The following is a 23,375-nucleotide window of genomic DNA, read 5'->3' as shown; positions in this document are numbered from 1 at the left end:
TCTTTGACTCGTACAACTACACCTCTGAATTTTGCAGTTGCAGTAAATAATTGATTGCTGCAACGTGAACCGAACGATGCCGCACTTGCTAGAGATAACTGGAAAAAAAGAAACATTGGTAATAAAGATTTATTGGAGAAATTTTATACACATATTGATAACACTATAAAAAAAAACAAGTGGATGGGTTAAAACAGTTGTTAAATTGAAATTCAGTAAAAATCTTGAAGCAACTATAGAGTCCAATGAATTTGAAGAAAACTCTAAAAGATTTCAAATAACTGAATAGAACCAGTAGCTAAATTCTGCACGTTGGAATAAGCATACCATTGCTGAACGATTAAGTCTTTTGGTGACTCAGAATATAACTCTTGTAGATGCAAATATACAACTTCCACTAACCTTACTGGGTGACGACACAATATCATTCCCAAAATATCCATGTATCTCATGTATATCTATCATCCACAGCAGACCTTCAATTTCTTGTTCAATCTTCCATTTTCGATAAATACTCATTATAATAACACTGGTGCAGAATAAAGTAACCGCCAGGGCTCCTGCAGCAACTAAACTATTCACATGAGAATCGTCTTTTGGACACTGCTCGTTCAGGAAACCGCAAGAAGGTTCATCCTCAGGTCGGACACCATTCGGCCAGTCCACCAGAAGACGTCGGTTGATTTGATAAGCCTGAATTTATAAATATAAAGTTCACGATGAGTTTGGTATTGATTTGATAACGTAATAAGTGTGGGAGGATTTTAAATTAATCGGATTAAATATCCAAGGGTATAGACGTCATATAATAGTAAAACTAGGAAAATATCAAACGACATTCAAAAGACACTATGAAAGGATTGATCTTTTTTACTCATAAATAGACCAAAGAAGTTACGTCCGTAAGGTAAAGTAAAAAAGATACGTAGAAAAGCTAATAAAATATTTTCAAACAAAAAAGTATGGAATAAAATGAAAATTATTGCAATAATTTGGTCAAATGTCCTGGATGAGCTGGAAAGTTCCATATTTCCATCTGTGTTCCAGATTTTTGTAGAAAAGTCTATAGTTCAAATAAATTGATGATATATTCATATTATCATCGACCATAATTTTTTACTTCATTGAAAATTGAATGTGAGGATTATCATTATTGAAAAATTATTATTAAATTATTTAAATGTCAATAAACTTAACAAAATAATACCATCATAATCATTGGTTATTTTCATAGAAAAGCCATGCATTTAATTAAGATTCGAATTATAATTTTAATTTACTAATAACAAAAAATATTATATATCAGTACTTACTAACTAAAAGCATATAATTTGCAGCATGAATTTTAAATATATAATATATATTATATACTTATTTAATTGTAAGTATTTTGGACAGATTTTTGTGCACTAAACAAAGGTTTGGAACCTAGCCAGAATGTATAAAGTAAATATAAACATTCATCTATATATTCCAATTATAGAATATAGACCATGGTTATATAGCCATAAAATATAATATACTATTATAAGAGGGTGAGTTAAAATAAACTCGATTCAGGAAAGAACAAAAAGAGATCCCATTGCCATTTCACACCAAAAGGCCTAAAGAGGGTTATTTTCAAACAAAAAACAAACCGTAAGGATTGTACTTTCAAAAAATGAGTTTGAGACAATATTCAGTGTTTTTTTATAGATATACCAAAAAAGGTTATTTGGCGGACCAGTTATTAAATATAATATTAATAAAAATTTTGTACGCAAACATAATTTTATTTTTATATTTTGGCGGCTGCTTAAATATGACTTATATGTTTTACGTCCAAAAAGATTTTTATAACATATAAATCACATTTAAGAAGCCGCCAATACGCTGAATTTGCGTCTGAAAAAATAAAATTATGTTCGTCACAATTATAATATCTTTCATTATTGCTACGAAATTAATCTATTAATTATTGTTACTAGATTTTGATAAATGTTACTAATTCTTTTTTTAATACCAAATAGAAAAGAAAAAAATAAACGACCGAATGTTACCGGTGTTTCCCACGCACCGGATATGAATCGCTGGCGCCGCCGGTGTGCGTCGACAGGAAATATCCAACAGGAATCATTGAGTGATCACAGGTAAAGTTGGTCCCGCCGTCCCTCAGGGTCAGGTTGAAGGGCTTCAATGCCAGGACAGAGAAATTGCCCTCCGAATCACCATTTTTGTCCAGTCTTATCGTCGCTCCAGTCACACCTGGGAAGAAGAATCAATCAAATAAATATATATCTTAATAAGACTGGACATATTTTTTTTATCTTTTTTTAACTTATGGTATTAGTACGTGGTGTATGAGGTTAAAAACCTTGGTTTATATCAAGTAATAGTCATAGATAAACAAGTATATTCATAACCGTTTTTACTTGAAAATATAGATCTAATCTAATGAATATGCTACCAAGCAAAAATATCCTGAAAAATTGCTCAAAAATGAAGTTGGTAAAAAATTTAACAAAGTGCATAATAGAATGATATGGAAATAAATATAATGTATGTGAAAAAATAACATGAAGTAAAAAATAACAATGATTTAGGATATAAAATGAAACACTATACAAGCAAGGTCAATTAACTAAACTTAGAAATAGTGTAAGTATTTCAAAAATAAACTATTTTTAAAATTTGTATACTATAATATTTTTATCCAAATTGCCATTAAGTTCTGTTAGATATTTTTCAAATATAGTCTTCAAATTCCTAATAAATCTTACTAATATGATCCCTATGTTATTCTGTTCAGTTTCCTTCTAAACTAACAAATATAATAAATAACACTGCTCCACAAAAAAAGTTGTCTGAATTGGGTGTGCGACATATGTTTCCCAATGTGGTTTTTACCGCTGAAGACAAATCTAAAGTCAAATTGGGGGTCAAACTACAAAAAATGAGAAAAATAACAAAAATGACAACATGTTTGATCTACCAACTCATATACATTTAAAATCTTTTAATTTCTGTCGTTTCTGGCCCTTTACACCTTCAATGATCTATCAGTTTTTTTTGTATAATTCAGCAGTAATTTGAAAACATATTTACTCCCCATATCCTTTGGGTAATCTGCAATTGGTAACATTTTTGCAACTGAATATCTGAGAATAGTTTGCAAATTACTGCTATTTTCTGCAAAAAAACCTTAATAGATCATTTAAGTCAAACTTATTAGTCACTTAAGGTAAAAAGGGACAGAAAACGACAGAAATTATGAGATTTTAAGCATCATGCAGAAGAATTACTAGACAGGAAAAATTGTCATTTTTTTAATTTTTTTTTTGCCATTTGACCCCAACGAGGAACTACCTTTTATTAATATTATATTAATAATTCGTATGAATTTCTTTAAAATAACAAACTAATTTTTTTAAATAAAATAAAAAAGATTATATTACTCACTTATATAAGTACCATAGTTGACTATTGTCTTAATAATCTCGGTACCGTTACTGGCAACTTCATCGATTATTTCATCCGTGACCACAGGATGTCTGCTTAACAGATCATTCAGCGCTCTCGCGTACAATTTCACCGAATCGTACAAATAAGCGGCGTATATCGACACAAACTGTAAGAGAAATAGACATTTTGCAGAAACCACATGAGATCAGATATATTGGTTTGTTAACTATCCACCTGTATATAATTTTTCTGTTCAAACAGCGTCGGCGTTGAAAAATTAAATGGATCCTTGGCATTGAACTCTCGCACTTTTTCAGTGAAACTTTCGTAGTTTTTAGTTGGAGGCGTTGAAACGACGACTAGTAAACTTTTGGCACGTTTCTGAAAACCCTGTTCCTCGTAACAGGATGCTTTCTTTAATAATTGTTCTGAACCTATAAAAAACAAAACAATTACATTTAGCTAAGGTGACCAACTTCCCGCATTAGCCGGAACAGTCCCGGATTTCCACCTTGTGTCCCGGGTTATTTTAAAAGCATGATTTGTACCGGATTTAAATCTTTTGTCCCGGTTTTAACAGATGAATTAACAAAAATTATGAAAACAAACAAAAAATATGATATATAATCGAATAATAAGTTCTTCCTAAAAGTCCGCAATTATTATAAACAAAAAATATTTATATAAAAAAACTGTTATTATATACCCCCGGATTAGCATAACTAAATATTGCCGTCCCGGTTTTGACTTAGAAAAATATGGTCACCTTACATTTAGCTAATGATGAGGCTTATTTATGTATATCAAATGAGTATTTTACCATCATGATTTGAATAACAATAATGTGTGTACTCACTCCATAAATAGTTTTTAGCCTCTCGAGGACTATAGGTCATCATATCGACGAAAATAACCATGTATTCTCCATTTTCGAACAATTGTGCAGACTCCATTGTGTTCATCATATCTACCAAAGCCTTCGAGGTGCCGAGAAACACATAAACTGAAATTAGTATGATGAATTAAAATTTAAAAAATATCCCAACATCCGAGAAAAAAACATATATTTTATTTATATTTGAATCACAATCTGCCTATTATTATATAAAGATTCAGAAAGTTATTTGTTAATTTAACAGGTGGAAATTAGAAGGCAACTCAGTAGTTAGCAAATTAATTATTAATATTAGCAAATAATAATGTTTAAAACAACAAATAAATTTGCGAAAACCAAATGTATAGCAAGTGATGTACCAAAAGAATCTCAAGAAATAAGACTCAAGACTCTTATTATTTATTTCACTTTTTTTATTAAAATTTTAGCAACTCTTTAGACAAAGTTGTGGAGAATAACCTCAATAGAGAAACTTAATCTGAATACCCAAAATATGGTGCAATATAATAAACCAGAAATTATGAAGAAACAAAAGTTGGTGCAAGTGTAAATATTCCATAAGGCAAGTTTCATGGTCTTCCCTAGAAAAGTTGGTGCAAGTGGAAATATTCCTTAAGGCAAGTTGCATGGTTTTCCCTATATATGTAACTAATTGACTATATCTGCAAGAATTGAGATTTAGCAAGAAATTATGGATAAAAGTTTGATGCAAGTGGAAATATTCCTTGAGGCAAGTTGCATGGTCTTCCCTATATATGTAACTGATTGACTATATCTACAAGAATTGAGATTTAGCAAGAAATTTTAACATGACCCATTTTTCCAAACTGTAGTAATTTTTAATAATCATTTTTCGTAGGATTTTAGGATGTTCGTTTAAATCATGATCTCTAACTCAAATATAAACCAAAACAATTAATTACGAAGAAACGGCTAGACAAATCTTTACCAGAAACTAATCAGAATGATTCCTAACTAATATCTTTCGAAAGGTTAAAATTCTTAGAATCGGTTTAGGTTTTTTTGCAAAAAAGTGGAGGAAAAATTTTGCACTTTCCTGCAAATTATAAAGAAATAGCTGAACCTATTTAGAATGGTTTTAAAATGTTTAAAATCATGGCAGTTGTTTTAGAGAAAACATTGACGAAAGGTCATTATTTGGCTCACCTACGGTCATACAAAAATGCATACTTTTTACAAATTAGATACTTGAACCGTCGAGAGAAGATAAAATGAACAAATCTAGCAAAAACAAACTTCTGTAAGTTCCATGATAGTATACTTTGAAGTATAAGAAATCAGTCACAAGAAAAAAATCAATCTCACAAAATAGGAAACCTCATAAAAAGCTCTAATTTACACAATCTCTCTTCTAGTCCAATAAAAACGGAGGTAAAATATGGACGTGTGATGAATATATTATATCACAGTTAAATTGCCATCAACATAAAGAGTTATTTAATATTCCCAGCTTTATCTTATAAATTTATTAAAACGTCGAACCATGATGATCCAACATTACGCAAGCCTCATAAATGTGGAATTTATTATTAATCCGACCATGCAAGGCTTATAACTATTATCTTAATCCTGGACCATAAATTTCGAAGATTACACATTTTGAAAATCTACAAACTTGTAATAAAATCATCTATAATAACGCTGGAAGCTTAATATTATCTCGTTTGATAAAAAGGCAAAAGTAAAAATTACAGGTGCGGAATCATGGTATAAAACAAAGGCACACTGAATCAACAAACCATGTAAATAACTCTTTGAGTTTAATTATTTTTAGAAGCAAATATATTTATTTTATTAATATTTACATTCAAACAAAATTGAACAAAACATTCTATAGAATTTGCTACAGGTAAATAACGATAACAATTGTCTGAGGTATTGATAATAGAACAAAAAGTCTATAAATAACTCGACGCATAGAATTTATGCAAATTTGCTCAATATTTTTAACAAAATAACTAATATTACTTTATGGAAAACAAAAATGCAGACTAGCATAAATGTTACAAATAGAATTTCTAATTAGCACGATGGTTGATACTATTATACATCATATTTCATGAATATTATTAATTAAATCGTTCCGCGTCGTTTGACTCGATTACCTACTAAATTTCTAATTAATTCAAAACATAGGATTATTATAATTTATACATCTTATCAATCAATCAATGTTAAAATTAATTTATCGAGATTAATATTAAAATTGATTTGAGCATGCAGTGCAACGTAAATAAAATAAATTTAACTTTCCTAAACATTTAAAAAGGTTTACTAACTGAGAAAATAAAGTTAATTTTGCCAATTTTTTTTCCCTGGATTTTCTGGCGAAACCTATAAACTTCTCCTTCGGGAAGTTAAAACACTTAACTTGTACAAATTTCCTTTAACATTGTACAAATTCTTTAAAAATTATTATTATTATTATTATTAACTTACTGCGAGTTCTGTCCTTGGTATCCTGTATGACTTGATACCAATAACCGCTCTGGCAGCAAGGCAAATTTTTTTCACAGCAAATATGAGGATCCTGGACGGCTATCATATGATTAATGGTCAGATTGGAAGTTTTGGCTTGCTCTTCCAAAGATTGAGCAACATTTTCCCAAGGATGTTCGTGGATCACAGAGAATTTATGCCAGTTATAGTATCGGAGTAAGGAAATCACGGATTTCGTCACCTGGTAAGAAATATGAGTTCTTTGACAAAAATTGTAAGATTGTAATAATTGGCATCGTTATATACAAATAATAATTCATAAATAAAAGTAAGCTCAATAATATTGTTGCACGTGCAAACAACAAAAATAACTTTGGACACGTAATACTTGATAAACAATCAGTATTGAAAATACACATGAGTCAAAATGAAACATGATATAAAAGATTAAACTCTATATTATTGTATATAAACGTATACAATTCTCCAGAGGAGTATATCAGTAAAATTTTTATTAATATTTACTAATTCTATTAACACACCTTATCTCTAATTACTCGTTTATTGTCTCTACATACACTTTAAGTTACAAAAATAACTAAAGTAAAAAATAAAGATTATAAAATATTTTTATTTGTACTTGATGTACTGCCCTAAAGAATTTAATACACATATTTCGGTAATAAAGTCGAATTAACAAAATGAATTAATAGTGACAATAGACGTTGTAGCATCCTTATGCCAAACTGTTCAGAAAATACTGAAACGTGAAGATATACAAAGAATTTTGATCATATACATTATTTTTTACATACATATATAATAAATATATGCAAAATTGAATTGAAAATATAAGTGTTACACTTTTGATTTGCAATTATCAACTTATAAAGTGTTCTGATTAAAATGAGTTAATTGAACAAGTTAGTTAATTCTGCTACCAGTTCCATTAAAGTTGAATAAAACCAAATAAATTTTTATACTCTAATAAACGAATAAAAGAACAATCATCCGATTGACACAAATGCCGATAATATTGCATTATCAAAGCACTTTAAAACCAGTAATTACAGACTAAAAATAAACAAACAGCTTAGTCATTAATATAAGATTACCTGTGTGTCAGGTGGCTCTGTCCTTGCAAAGGTAGGTACTAAAGACGCTTTATAATCGGAGCATTTCTGAAAAAAAATAACAACAAGACATATATAATACATTCACTTAAGTTGAAAATATACTGCACGCATTTCTATAAATAGAGTCACGCCACGTGGTTGATTGTATGTGTAGATACTTTTTTTTGTTTTTGTAAAAAAAATGTTATGAGATAGTTATAGGGTTTGTTAAATGTTGCCGCGATAGTTTATTCATGATAGTAATAATATATGCTATTTTTAACTTGTTATCTTTGTGTAAAGTGCTTTTAAATCGCATATTATCAACGTACTTGGTAAATGTTAAATTAGATACCAAACGTTATGCAGTTTCCAAATGGAAGAAATTTAGATAAAACTAACTTTTTTTAAATAGTTTTGATAATTATAATAAATACTTATACCAACTTAATTTATATCAGCATGTAATTATATAGTTACACATTTTGTTCAAAAGTGATTGGCAGCCATTAAGAATTTTTGGCAGCCATTTTAAAATTAGGCGGCCATTTGAATAAAATTATTTTCCATTATTAACCGAAAGAATTGTACTTTCAAATAAAAAAGAAGTTTGAGAAAATATTCAGTACATTTTAAAAAAAATAAAGTTATTTGGTGGACCCTAGGTGAACTTAAATCTGAATATTAAAAATTTTCTCAATTCTTTGAAAATCTATTTGTATAGGTAATATTTTTTTTTTAAAAAAAGAATACTGCTAAAAGCTGCAATGAAGTTTTTCAGAACTACCCTCATGTGTATTAGCTAACGAGTTTTCTTAATAGAAAATAGTAAATTAAATACTATTTAGTAAAAAATAGCTAGTTTAGACTTAATAATTTAAAATATTTATATATGTAGTGATATGTACATTTTGTTCACTAAATTATGATAGTACTAAATTGTTATCATACAAGTGCATTAGCTTAAGATGTTTCCTGGTATATTAATGTATATCATGAAGATCAAAATTTCTAAACCACCATTTACCTACATACACAAAGTATATTATTAAAAACAAATCGTAAATTAAATACTACTCAGCATAAAACTAGCTTTATAGAAAATATATGTGCAAAATAAATATTTTATTATTTCTCACATGTTCTACAAATTGTAATATTATCAACCGTGAGCCATTTATGATTTTATTAGTTTCACGATAACGACATATTTTGTTGCAGAAACTCTCAAAGAATTTAATAGCAATAAAATGTTTGCAGACATTTATCGTTTTTATGGCAAATGTTGTAATCGATTCAGAATTTTATGATTTGCTGAGTAATCAGCGATCCTAAATACGAAATTTGAATAATTATTTATAATTATTAGTTATAAAACTGTCAAAAAAATTTAACATATTTATTAGCTGAATATTTTTTATTTAAATGACCGTGTAATAAAATTTTTGATATACAAGTACAGTTATTAATTTGATTTGGAGATTTAAAAAACCATAAAACGAGTTTCTAGAATTCTAATCATGCCTTTGTTTTGGAAGATAAAAATTTATTGAGAAATAAATTTACATTTAACAATTGTACCATATACTTTTATATAAAGTTCTCTCACATAAAACTTTTTCTGGCAAAAATGCAAATTCATAAGATAGAGTAAATAAAATAATGTAAAATTATTTCCTTGTTAGGAAAACTTGAATGCAAAGTTTATAATATATACTGAAACAATATAATTAGAATTCAAATATACAAAGTAAACAAGCTTGCAAAGGTTGTAAATTAAAATTAAACGAATAAATATAATTGTAGAAATATTATTTAATTGCAGTTTTTAATGGACTATATATTTTCCATTCAGTAATGAATGAATTTTTATATAATTAGATTTTCCTATTTTACATAAAACTCATGTCTTATTTATTCTAAGCTCTGTATCATAAGAAATTTTATTTGTTATGAATTTATTTATAAAAATTGTGACATTAGTATCAAGTAGCGACCCACAGTTTAGGAACAGTTATGAATATGTATAACTTTTCGAAGGGCAAGTACATTGCTATGAACAAACGCGTGAATTTCATTGATGGCCAATTTCTAAAAAAATACTATAAATCCCAACCTACAATAAAAAAATAATAAACAAATATTTTATTCATATAAACACTTAGAAAAAGAAAATAAACCATGATATTAATTATTGAAATGAAATTGCTTACTCTACATTTAATCAAAAATCAAAACTTCTTTCTCAAAAATTTAAGATTCATCTTGAGCAAAATCAAATCTACTTTCTAAAATATTTAAAATGGGTTTACATTTTGTATATTCATTTTAAATAAACAAATATTTTATTTCTAGAAAAACTACTTAGAAATAGAAAATAGAATTCATATAAATCTGCAGATTTTATTTCTTTGGGTCCAATTATTTACTCATATACTCACATTTATTTTTAATTATGAAATTACATAAGCGATCTAAAATCTAATCAAAGCTTAAAAATCTAATTAAACCCATTCTGTTAATACATTTCGAAAAACTACTTAAAAATTGAAAATAGAGAGCAGCAGATATTATTTTTTGGGTGTAATGAAATACTCAATTTATTTTAAAAATTCATTATTAATTTAAAAATAGAAAATATAAAATAGACCTATCATATTATTTCTCTGGATTTAATTAATTAATCTGTATGGAGTAAATTGAAGTGTATCAAAATCAAATATACAATCTAAAAACTCTAAATTTTCATATTTTTTAAATTCATTTTGAATGAACCTAAATTTTATATATAAAGAAAATAGAGAATATATTTATTCTCTTTTAATTTATCGTAGATTTAGTTTTAATCATATAATAACAAAGAAAAATAAAATTAAATCAATTTTTTCAAAATCCAAATAAACCCAATAAAAAGATTTAAATTAATTTTTATAAGAAAGAGAATATAATTAGAATAATCATTAGATATAATTAGAATAATAATGGGAATACAATTAATAGAATGTGCTTGATTTTAATTAATCAAAAATAACGATACTCCCTTACAGTTCCTATTATTTATTATACACATTTTTAAATTTGGAAAAAGTTGTGATTCAAAAATGATATCTGCACTATAGGATTTTTAGCAAAATGTTAAAATTTTAATTTAAATATAATAACAAATAATAATTTAAAAATCGGAAATCTTTATCATTCACACCGTTGACGTTACGGATAATTTCACCTGAATCCTTAGCAGTAAGATTTTTTAAAATTGATGAGCTATTAAATTTTTTTCCCCCCGGCCCTCGAATTTGCTATCCCTGGCCGACTTATACACATCAAGAGAGTAGTATCATATATGAAACTTGTTCTCTATAAATAGAACTATATAATGATATAAACAGTCGAATGTGTGGTATTTATACGCGAGTTAGGTTTTGTAAGTTATTTTGAAAATTTCGTCGGCAGCCCAGAGGCCGCCGTAAAAAATGAAGATTAAAAATGTACTGTTTTGATGAACGGCCTTCGCGATTGCTATCATAAGAATTTATAGGCGTGCTGTACAAATTCATATATCAAATTTTATGCCAATAAAATGTAATTAATTGAATGATTAATGGGGGATGTGGAAATTAAGAAGATTGGTTAGGGGTCAGTCTACTAAATTTAACGAGCTTAGTAGAAAAAACACTTTTTATATAATGCCTTATGTTTTATATATGAATTTTCATATGCATCTGTGAATGAATATATTTACGCATATATTACATCTAAGGGGCTAATTCTCCGTTAAAATAAATCATAACATAGCGTTGCTATGGCAACACTTTGTTATAGTCTTTTCTTCATATAAATTGCTAGTAGAATCGGTCAAAATGCTATGTATTTGTTGTTAAACGTAAGAGGAAAGACCAACGACAAAAGTCCTCTTCTACCTTCGGCGGCCAACAAGAACAGACAATTACACAAATTGTATTTATATTCTATAATAATAAATAGTATTGAATAAAATCAAATAATGTCATAATGTCTTGAGAATTTTTCAGATCGGTGCAGCCGTTTCTCAGAAAACGTCGGGAAAAATGTTGGCTTTCTTTCAAGATGATACATAGGTACATATTTGCATAATTTTTCCAATTATGGTGTTAAATAATTCAGCATGACTTGAAACATCGAAAACATGAAACAAGTAAATGGGATTTTCTGGCCAAAACAAACTTCACCTTCGGGAAGTCCAAGATAGTGAATAATTCAGATGAATTAATATATTAGGTATTTGTCTAATTAATATTTCAAACAGCACGCTTTATGCAACAGTTTGACCTCATGTGTTCTTGAAAATCTATTTTTGGCTTATTTGACCCTAAATCAAATAATGTCATGATGCTTAATCAGATATTAAATGCAATTATTTATCATTTGTGAATAGTTCTATTCACCCCAAGTACTTTTAATTAATTTATTACAATCTGGGACTTGTGGAATAAATGAGGTTAACGATTAAAATATCCATAAAATTGCCAAATACTGGAAATATTGTAAAATCTTTTCCTTGATGTATTTTAAAACCAATATTTTATTTAAACTTTCTGCTGTCCGTCATGTCGAAAATTAAGCCAATATTTATGATTCATAAAATATCTACTGCTATAATTAATGAGAAGTAATAAAAAATTTCGATTATAAACATATGAGAGGTGTACGTACCGACAACTATCAAGCGCTGGATGGATCGTTTTATCGAAATTTATTTTTAGAATCGTAAACAGTTCGGGGCCAAAGTTTATTTTGAAACTACTTCAAATTGCTAATTTTACGAGTAGCAGCGTTTTTGCCACTTCCAAACACAGTTTTGTATACTTTACGGTGGTATCCCCCGAGGAGAATATTTTAACTTCCCGTAGGGTAAGTTATTGTAATGGGCCGAAAATCGGAATTGAAAATTTTAACATTTCTCGACGTTTTGAAGGTTTTTGAACGTTTTGGCATACCTCAGAAAAAATGGATGTGTGTGTGTGTGTGTGTGTGTGTGTGTGTGTGTGTGTGTGTGTGTATGTATGTATGGATACAAATTTCCAGTCACGTTTTAGGGCGCACGGATCAACCGATTTGAATGGTTCAAAAAACATTCGATTCCTATTGATAGGGAAAAGAGCTGATTAGTTTTTGGCAAAGGCAGGTCCAGCCGTTTCGGAGATACGGAGCAAAGAGTGCAGAAAATAGAAATCGAATTTTTGAGAGAACGGAGTATCTGATTTGAATGATCTAAAAAGCATTCAATTAGTAATGATTGGGAGAAGTGCTTATTAGTTTTTGGCAAAGGCAGGCCCAGCCATTTCGAAGATATGGAGCTAAATATGTAAAAAATGGCAGTTTTTGAGAGAACTAAGCGTCCGATTTAAATGATTCAAAGAACTTTCTGCTTGTCTTAACAAAATAATTGATTTTGGAAAAAAAATTTTGTTCAATTTTTTTTTTTTTTTTTTTTTTTTTTTAGTTTTATCAAAAATATTTCAGATTTTATTTTTAATTCTGGCTATAGTTCTAATATACTTTACAAATATTTTCAACTCTGCAATTCAGTTTATATAATTCTCATAAATATTAGACAATGTTACAATATTTATAATAATCTATTTGAAAACATTCAGTATTCCTCGAACATTTCGGTACGGGAAGTTCCAGCAATTTGCCTTAAGGCACGATGCCATAAATGCCTCAAGACAGAATTCCACTTACAGCTAGTTTAAATTGAGATCCTAGAATGCAATAAAAAATAAAGGGTAAAGTATACATTAAAATCCACTTTAAGTATCATAAAATTGCCTTGTGAAAATTAACGAAGAAGTTTGTTAACGCAGTTACTTATATTTATCGGGAAGTTCATGCAACTAGCCTCAAGGCAAAATACCACTTACACCTAGTCAGATTACTATTCCACAAAAACTACATCCATTTCATCAATATTTTTCTATTTATTACTCACAAACGTGGGCGTTTACGTCTATCCTCGTACAAATGATACAAAAACTGGTAACTTCTATAATCAAACAAGGTGATTACATAAAACAATAAAATTGAAAAAAAATCTCATTTACAACTACTTGATAATTGACGACCAACGTTGCAAGACCGCTTTGCAGGTTATATTTAGAATTTTTAATATCGTTCGCTACTATTTGTTTTATCTGGAATGCTGGGCAGATATAAATGCAAAGCACGCGTTTGGAGCAAAAAATAACTGAGGTAATGATTAATTAATTCATTTATAAAGTGTCTGTAATAACAGTTTATTGAATGATTAATTTAATTAGAAGGAATAATTAAAAGATAATATGGAAATCGTTTTTATAATTTTCAGATTTGTCTTTGGTATTTTCCAAGACTAGTGAGCATATTTTTTGGTTACAGATTTTACGGTTATAAGTCACATACGATACGTAAAAACTGCAAAGATTTGAATTTTAAATAAAAATACACGTGATATTGGTTAGATGAGCGGATAATTAATTAAGTACCATCACGGGTCCAAAACGTGAGGAAAGGTCCTATTCAGACGTATTTTAATTTTATTATATTGGCCATGAAGGCGGCAATCTTCATGGCATTGAGCTTTTACACCGAATAGTTGCTACCCTGTAGAAGGTGTAGCGGATTTGAATCGGACTTATTTTACACACTTCTAAAACTAAAGTCCGCGTAACTACATATGTAATGAATAATCAATAAATATATCTTCTTCAATCAGAACTTAGTGGCAAATCATTAGTGTAATAAGAACTTCAACAAACACAAAAATTATACCAACAAATAAGTGTTTAATAGAGTCCACAGCTACAAACGTTAAATTATAACTTAACAACCTGAGTTAATCGAGGGAGAGACTTGATACGCAAAGACAGGTCCAAAAATCTTTAAAAATTGATCACGTGATTAATGGACACCCTCTATAAATAAAAATGCGTGAAGTCAAACTAATGTTATTTTTACAAGTGTGTTATATTTTACTTATAAGCACCATAGGTATAGTTTTTTCACAGTTCTTTTATTATAAAGATAAATTAATCAACTATGATGATTACCAATGATTTTATCATGTAAAATTATTCTTTTCCTGGCTTTGTTCAGCCCTGATAAATATGCTTATAATATATCAATGTGTTTCGCACGTTGCGTAAGTGTCATGATTGAATCAACGTAGTAATGCAATCGAATGGATTGAGTTAAACAATTGAGTTTCTAGTCTCCCATGGTAGTAATAATATGAAGGCTAGGGTCAAATTGATAAGATAAAAAAAAAAATTATTAACTTTACTTTTTGGACCCTCTCCCTCTTGCTCATACGTGGTGGAATTATCTCCACTCTTACACCAAAAATCACGTGCATTTTTCAGCAACTAGAAAATCGTAAATTTTTTGGGAATTTTTTAAAAAATTTTGGATTTTTTTTTAAAATTCGGTCAAAAAGTCAGTACACGTGATATCTTAAGAGACTGATGTTTCATTATTTTTTGCCAAGACGTCTACTCCCCCCCCCCCTTTAGGCCTCACGTGGCTAGACGCTCCTAAGTAAGTATATAGTATTTTTATTAGTATTTATATATCAAAATTATTTTTCGGTGTTGGCCTTTAAATTAAATTGAAATAAAGTAAAACTAGAATAATGATGTAAAATTAATTAGTATAGGGAGTGTGTCGCCTTAACTACAGGACTAACAGTCGACACAAAATACTATCAATGTCAATAAATCAATACTATCAGCCTATTTTTTCACTTTATATAATCAATTCTATCATCATGTTAAGTTACAGCAAAATTCTATAGATGTAAACCTGAAGTTCTCTTTGTAAGTCTATGTATTTTTGATTCATAAAACTTTATGTATCAAGTTTATACCTCCTGGCAATATATTTAAGTACTATTATTTTTCTATAAAAATATTTCTACCAGCTCTCTCACTAAGAATCGAAAAGGGTTCAACGCAGTCTAAGTGAGGTTAACCGATCAACCTATTATCTGCATTAAGCTCAATATAAATGTTTTGATCGCATATCACAAAGCAATTCAAAGTATTGAACGACAATTCAAATCGAATTAAACAATAGATATTAAATCAATTTGACATCAAATAACACGACGCACATTTAAATCAATATTGTGCAATTGAGTTGAAGTGCTCGACGCTCTTAGAAGGTTATTACTCTATGGGAAATAGAAACAAACGCTGGTAAAGAATAAGTAATAAATTTTAAGGAGAAAATTTTTGTCTGGAATATGGATAGTTTATTTGGTGCCTCACCTTAGCGATAACTCCAATTTAGTAGAGAAACTTTAACAAAAATGTTGAAAAAAACAGGATTTTAGATGATACAAAACATGTCCTGAATATGGGTTTGATCACAATGTGGTCCTGAATGAATTTAAACCCTAATCTCTCGTTACACGTCGTTTTATTGGCAAGATTTTATTATTGCAGAAACTTTGTAACAATTTTATTTTTTGTGCTGAAAGTCCTTAGCAACTGTCTTTTAACTTTTAACTAGGTTTTCGTCATGACCTCACATATTTTTCAAGTATATACTAATCTTAAGTAAAAGTCTTTAAAGATCACTTATAGTACATATGTCTTCCAGCTTTAATTCAACTATTATAGAGTTTCAATTATTATTTGCATGAGTAAAGTAAAATTCCAGTTTAATTCTTTCTCCCCTACACTGTGGGCTTTGTAAAAAAATAAATATATGCAATATTGTGGCGGGAATAGCTCACTCAGTAGCGTTCTCGACTCACACGCTGGAGGAATTCGGTTCGAATCTCCAGCAATACCAGAATTAAAAATATAAAGTTTGAAGTAGGTTGAGAATTGTTTATTTGTAGGATACAAGAAAAATTGTATTAGAAGTAAGAAGGAAAAAAGAAGTTTAGTTTAGAAGATGAGAAGAAGATGAGAAACAAGAAGAAGAATGAGAATTGAATGGAATTGAAGAAAGGAAAGAAAGAAGAAGAAGAAAGAAATTGAAAGAAAAGAAAGAATTGAATTGAAGATTAGAATATAAGAAGAGATAGTATATATGATGAATGTATAAGAAATATATATGTAAGAATTGTATAGAATATGATGAAAAATAATATGAATAATGTAGGTGACTAAAAATGCTGTAAAGCGGAGGCCAATAATTTAAAAAAAAAAATTAAAAAATATCGGTCTCTTCAAGTCAAATCATCTATTAATAATTCTGCACATATATTTATAACTTTACCATTCGTATCTCGTTTTTCAATCGCTATTGTTTTATTATTATTTCGTCTCGTATAGTTCACACAATGTTTTATGTATCAGTTCAAAGGCGCGAAGAGTGAATGCATTACATATAGGTTGATTACATGCTATTGTACATTAAGGTTATTTATAGAGCGTTTTTTGTTTTCGATCTGGGATTTGAAAAATATTTGCATATATATTATATACTAAAACAAACTAAATGGATACATATATAGAAATATGCAAGTCTGGATATGTATGAGTTTAAACTGCAACAAATGGTAGAAGTACACTTGTATGTATGTATTCGGTATAGTTCGTTTTTTTGTTTCCGATCTAGCTCCTAGCTAGATATTTACTTTTCAATTGTGTTGAACGCAGGCAAAGAGTTATTTTCTAATGTAATGTGACTCATTAAAATTCGTATTTTAATTTACTTGCAATCGCATACCGACACAAAATACAATAGTAGCAACTCACTCTTAACTACTTTTCTAATGGCATCGTCACATACAATGATGTTTCAATCGGAGTGACAGTTTTATAATAATATTTCTGTTGTCGGGAGCGCAACTACGCAATACTGAGAGGAAAATATCTAATTATTGGTGAAAACAGGACGAAAATTGGATTTTACTTAGAACTCATTGAGGAATCAATATTTTGAACATCATCACTATGAATTAATATACAGGGAGTGTTGGAACTCAACGTCAAGCTGAAACGAGGTGGCAGTATTGACCGTAACCATAAAAAAAATATAGAAAAAAAATCCCACGCGGCTTGAAAATTATGAGAGTAATGATTTTGTTAAGCTATTTTGTAGTTTAGGGGGTCACAAAGGTTGCCAAACTTTTTGTGTGTTGGGCCCTTTGGGATTTGCCATGGGTCTCCACGTGGACCACTTTGGGAATCACTTGTGGAAGGGTAACCATGAATAACATCTCTAAGACCTTAAATTCTGGAACACCCTGTATATATGTATATATGTATATTATACTCACATAAGAGATCATGGGTATATTCGATAAGGGAAAACCAAGGGAGTATCGAGATAAGGGTAAACATTTCTAAGGCTTCAAATTCTGGAATGCCCTGTATAAATGTATACTATATGTTTGTTCTACTCACATAAGAAATCATGGGTATATTCCTCGCCTGAGCTACAATGGCTTCAACATGACACGGTCCTTCTGGTCCAAACAGGGCCGAAACACCATCACAAAGCATTTCTGTAAGGGCCCTTGTAGCTTGAACTGTGTCGCCTCTGGTATCGTTCCAACGTAAGGCGAGGGTTACATTGGGTAAAATATCGGGACTACTATTTATCTGAAAAAATAAAAATAGAATTGATAATATAATCAGGTCAGGTTTAAGAAGAGGTTCTATCCCCTGCTTATTTCGAATTTAGCATTAATAATTTGCAATATAAAATGCTATAAAACCCAAAATATACTCAAGCCAATTTAGGTAGAAATTCAAGTATGCGTTTATTCTAAGTAAAAATTGAAAATTGCAAGTCGATATCAATTGCTGGCTTAAAATCACGATCATAATCTCTAACTGTGTCAAGCATCATACAAATTCTATTAAATTTAACTACAAGTTTCATTTCAATTTCTGAGAATTGAGTTAGAAATGAGTTAATTATCAATATAAATAGTGTAATATAAAATTCAATTTCAATCAAGCATGTCGGCTACTAGGTTAATTATTGAAATAAAATTTAGCGTTAGTCATATGTTAATGATATGCTAGATGTAAATACAGAAGCGTATAAACTGGCATTGAACTGTTGAAAAAATTCCATATTGAACGTTTTGTCAATATTTGTTAAGTTTTTACTGTACTTATAATTCGCGAAATAGATTTAATGAAAGAAAACCGATAGATGGAAAGATTATTTATAAAACACTGTTGTTTAGTTTACCTAACCTTTAAGACCTTAATATATTTTTCAAGTATATGTTACTTAATTGTTTTATAACATGTATTGCTAATGATAAAAATGTAGATTCAGTTGAAAAAACAATTTTACAAGAAATCAATTAACCAACTCTACTGATGAATATTACTGACGAAGTACCACATCAAAATTATATACAGTGTTATCTTTGTCAAATATTTGCCCATGCAAATTACATTTTGAATTGGTTAAATTTTGTATCTATTATTTGGTAAAATCACTTCAAAATTAAAAATAAGACATTGAAACTATTTGCCCCCTGGCTGTTGCATTTTACCCTGTCTATGAGGTAAAAAGGGACAGATGATAAAAATTCACTGGAAATTTTATTGAACATAGTACAATGGTTTGTAATCATAGCTAAACAAGTAATAAAGTTGTAATATAGTTCATTTGGTTTAGACAATTCATTTTGGTTAGTTTTATAATTACTTAAAGTCAAATTGGACCTTTGTGCCCCGCCCTACCCCACACATAATTAATTTTAACTTAAAATATTTTTTTAAAAATAAACGTTTTAGCAATATATTGCAATCAATTGAAGTTTCATCAGTTAAAGTTCTCAATAAAAATCTTAATTCAGCAAAATAACAAAAAATATGTCTTGTGAGTTACTATAATACTTAAGGGGGTATTCTAGTGTAGAAATTCACAAAAACACGTGAACACGTTTTCTTGTGTTTCATATTTTCAAAGTTTACCTAGTTAAGAATATGTGTGCAATAGGGAAATAAAATAAATTTTCAGAGAATCTTCTTTATAGACTCCTCTCTGGTATATACTACACTCATCACAAAATTTCAATGTTTGCTATACTTAAAAATTCAAGAAACCGAAAAAAGTGATTAAACTTTTTTTTTAACTTGTCCCTAGTATATATCATAGCAACAACAATATAGATTAGTAATCTTTTTTTTGCAATCCCCTCTTCAGCAACTGCTAATATTTAAATTTATTAACTTTTTTTTTACTTTTTTTCTGTACTCTTGTAACATTGATAAATAAATTATAAAAAAATGAGAGTAAAAAAATTAATTGTGTCTTTTTTACTATAATTTAAAAATTCATTTCTCTACACTAAAATAACCCCTTAATAGTGTAAAATCAGTACCAAATATTTAATCTGGAATTGACTATTTCTATTATTACCTCATTGAGGGCCATGGTGACGGCACCAGAGACGGCCAAACCTTGCCGATCCTTCAGTTCGCCCTTGATGGCCGTCAAATATCCAACTGTTAAAACTTTTTTCTTGCCGATCACAGCGTGAGCCGTGGGGCCAATTGCTAAGCTCGTCTGCGTCAGAACGAAAAGCCATAGCAAAGGCCCCGTCGATACATGCATGTCCCGAAAACCTCTATGTCACCGATCTGAAAAGAAAAAATACAATTTTAGTAATAATTGAATCATATTTATTAATATTTTTGAGCAAGAAATCAGAACTTAAGAGTTGTTTGATAAACCTTGAAAATATGTGGCTTTTTAGAAGATCCAACGGTTGACCAATCTATATTTGATATATTTTTTTATAATTATTTCTCTAATATTGGTGATATGTTTAAAAAAGCGAAATGCCACTAAAAACCTATTTTTACTTAAAAACATAATTATAAGATTTTAGATAGATTAATTTATTTAGATCTTTTTTCTTATTTTATTGGCCTTGCTTACTCGAGCATTTAGCCACCTACAACATATTTCAATTTCAATACAATCTTCATGCTGATACTATTTTCCTTATATCAATCCTATTCTTCTTTCTATTTTATATTCTATCCTATTCTTCTTTCTATTTTATATTCTATCATATTCTATGTACTCTTCAACTTAACTTTCTTCTTCTTTATTATCTATCATTGTATCTTCTATCTTTTTACGTCTTCTTTACTTCTATTCTTACTTCCGCTACTTCCTTCATTACTGCTAGTCAATTTAATTTTTATTCTCAAATCTTTTTATACATGATTGAACTATTTTAAATACTATTTCAAACTATTTTTAACTTTATTTCATACTATTTTTTTAACAGTATTTCCATATTTTTAAATTGAAGTTATATGTTGTTCAAGGTAAAAATGCCCTAATTTTGCAATATTCTCATATCAGTAAAATCTGCAATACACTTATTACAAAAAAAGCTAAAATTATTATTATTATTTATTATAAAAAGCTAAATATTGGTCAGTATATGGGCGCAATATTGGTAAGGGGGCGTCTGAATTAATATTCAATATAATAATAAAAATCTGCATATTTCAAAAATACGAAATAAAATAGGATAATATGTAAACAAAATCAGCATGTTGCAAAGGCACTGAATAAAATACAATATAAAAATAGGATTTGAAATAGAAATAAAAATATTGAAAATGACCAATGTTTTAAAGCAAGACCTATACATTAATAAATGAATATTCTATTTTAGAAAAATAAAACAAAATCTTGTATCAATAATAATCCCATATAATAATAATAAACTCACTCTAATAATCAAAAATCCCACTATGAAAATTTAAAACTAACTAAATCGAATTGAAATTACACTACCTTGATGACTACAAAAAACCAAGAAAATTTTCATAAGAATATTATTTTACACCTTAAACTCACAGTGATATAATTTATAATTATATATATATATATATATATATATATATATATATATATATATATATAATTTATTATTATAATTTCAAAAATACGAAATAAAATAGGATAATATGTAAACAAAATCAGCATGTTGCAAAGGCACTGAATAAAATACAATATAAAAATAGGATTTGAAATAGAAATAAAAATATTGAAAATGACCAATGTTTTAAAGCAAGACCTATACATTAATAAATGAATATTCTATTTTATAAAAATAAAACAAAATCTTGTATCAATAATAATCCCATATAATAATAATAAACTCACTCTAATTATCAAAAATCCCACTATAAAAATTTAAAACTAACTAAATTGAATTGAAATTACACTACCTTGATGACTACAAAAAACCAAGAAAATTTTCATAAGAATATTATTTTACACCTTAAACTCACAGTGATATAATCGAATCTATTTTTTGGTCGGTGCTGGGTTGATGTCCCATCTCTAACTACATATAACATTTCGACAAATATAAAAGACTGCTAATTAAATATATGAATTTTGTTCTATTTCTAGAAGTCTTGTGTTAGTTTCTAATAATCGCGTATTCTATTTATAACCCCCGGCCAGCAAGAATATTCACTTCCTAGTTATAATTTATAGCTTTTCAACATAAACATGGCTTGATTTATCTAAATGTGTTACAATTAAATTAACGATTAATATCGAACATAACTGGATATAGGAATTATGTAATGTTATATCAGGCTATAGATTTGATTTATATTAAAATCAATCATTGCACTTTTTGGCTATAATTTTCTAACAGCTGATGGCATTTTTAATTGGTGCAGCAATGCCGCAGGAAGGCTATTTTCACTGCTATCTGTATTTCCAAGTAAAAACTGATGTCTCTATTGCATGACTCAGGCTGTCTGAGTTGGAATTCTGAAACCTTTTGATTGGAAGACCAAAGCTCTAACCACTAAGCGACGGTAAAGCCCTTTAGACATAAATAGTGTAATAGTGAGTAAAACGTCTCAATTGGGCATTAAAATTCTATCAACCCATGATGTCAGATTTTATGAAGTTCTCTCCTTAAACGTTCAATTTTCAGTCAGTAAACCAAGGCAAGTGTTGGTAAACCATAAAGTATAACTCTTATGTTTATAATCCCATTCTCAGATGGATACCTACTATAAATAGAACAACAAACACTTTTATTGCTACAAAACTGCGTTTAATTGCCGCAATATGTCTTGCGGCAACAAATCCTACGTGAGATTTAATGAAAACCATGTGTATCAGCTGGTCAATATAACATTCATTTTCTTCTCTATAAACCATTTCTTTGCTGACCATTACTTACAAAAGGTTTATTGATAGATAGATTTCTTGGCAACTGATTCATTTTGATTTACAAACTATGCTAAACATTTCGAGGAATAAACAAAATTTTCATATAGCGCGATGTTACCTAATGTTTAGAAATGTGAATAAGGCCGAGCATCTAAAAAGCTGTCGAAAAAATAGACTTATAAACAAACTGAGGAATAAATCTATGAAATGATCAAATTTATTGCGAAAAAATGTGAATATACCTTTAACAGATCGATTAGATGAATAAAAATCCATACAGCAAAAAATGGTAATCA

The 23,375-nt window shown here is 28.8% G+C and overlaps 1 protein-coding gene across 1 annotated transcript in view; it reads right to left on the bottom strand.

The window, feature by feature from the left end:
* Positions 1 to 23,375, bottom strand: part of LOC113383165 (receptor-type guanylate cyclase Gyc76C-like) — a 50,243-nt gene that overhangs the window by 4,219 nt on the left and 22,649 nt on the right. The window contains exons 4-13 of the mRNA XM_026621412.1: positions 20,275 to 20,495; positions 18,291 to 18,488; positions 7,912 to 7,977; positions 6,797 to 7,037; positions 4,298 to 4,444; positions 3,676 to 3,875; positions 3,439 to 3,607; positions 2,057 to 2,244; positions 403 to 693; positions 9 to 98 (exon numbers count right to left, since the gene is read on the bottom strand). Coding sequence (XP_026477197.1) covers positions 9 to 98; positions 403 to 693; positions 2,057 to 2,244; positions 3,439 to 3,607; positions 3,676 to 3,875; positions 4,298 to 4,444; positions 6,797 to 7,037; positions 7,912 to 7,977; positions 18,291 to 18,488; positions 20,275 to 20,469 — 1,785 coding nt within the window. The 5' untranslated portion in view covers positions 20,470 to 20,495. The remainder of the gene's footprint in view (positions 1 to 8; positions 99 to 402; positions 694 to 2,056; positions 2,245 to 3,438; positions 3,608 to 3,675; positions 3,876 to 4,297; positions 4,445 to 6,796; positions 7,038 to 7,911; positions 7,978 to 18,290; positions 18,489 to 20,274; positions 20,496 to 23,375) is intronic.

The sequence above is a fragment of the Ctenocephalides felis genome, unplaced genomic scaffold (genome assembly GCF_003426905.1).
Source record: "Ctenocephalides felis isolate EL2017-DRISC unplaced genomic scaffold, ASM342690v1 CF-g0.4_SCAFFOLD_03570, whole genome shotgun sequence".
Lineage (NCBI taxonomy): Eukaryota > Metazoa > Arthropoda > Insecta > Siphonaptera > Pulicidae > Ctenocephalides > Ctenocephalides felis.
The sequence above is the reverse complement of the archived record's forward strand: the minus strand, read 5'-3'. Positions and strand labels throughout refer to the sequence as shown.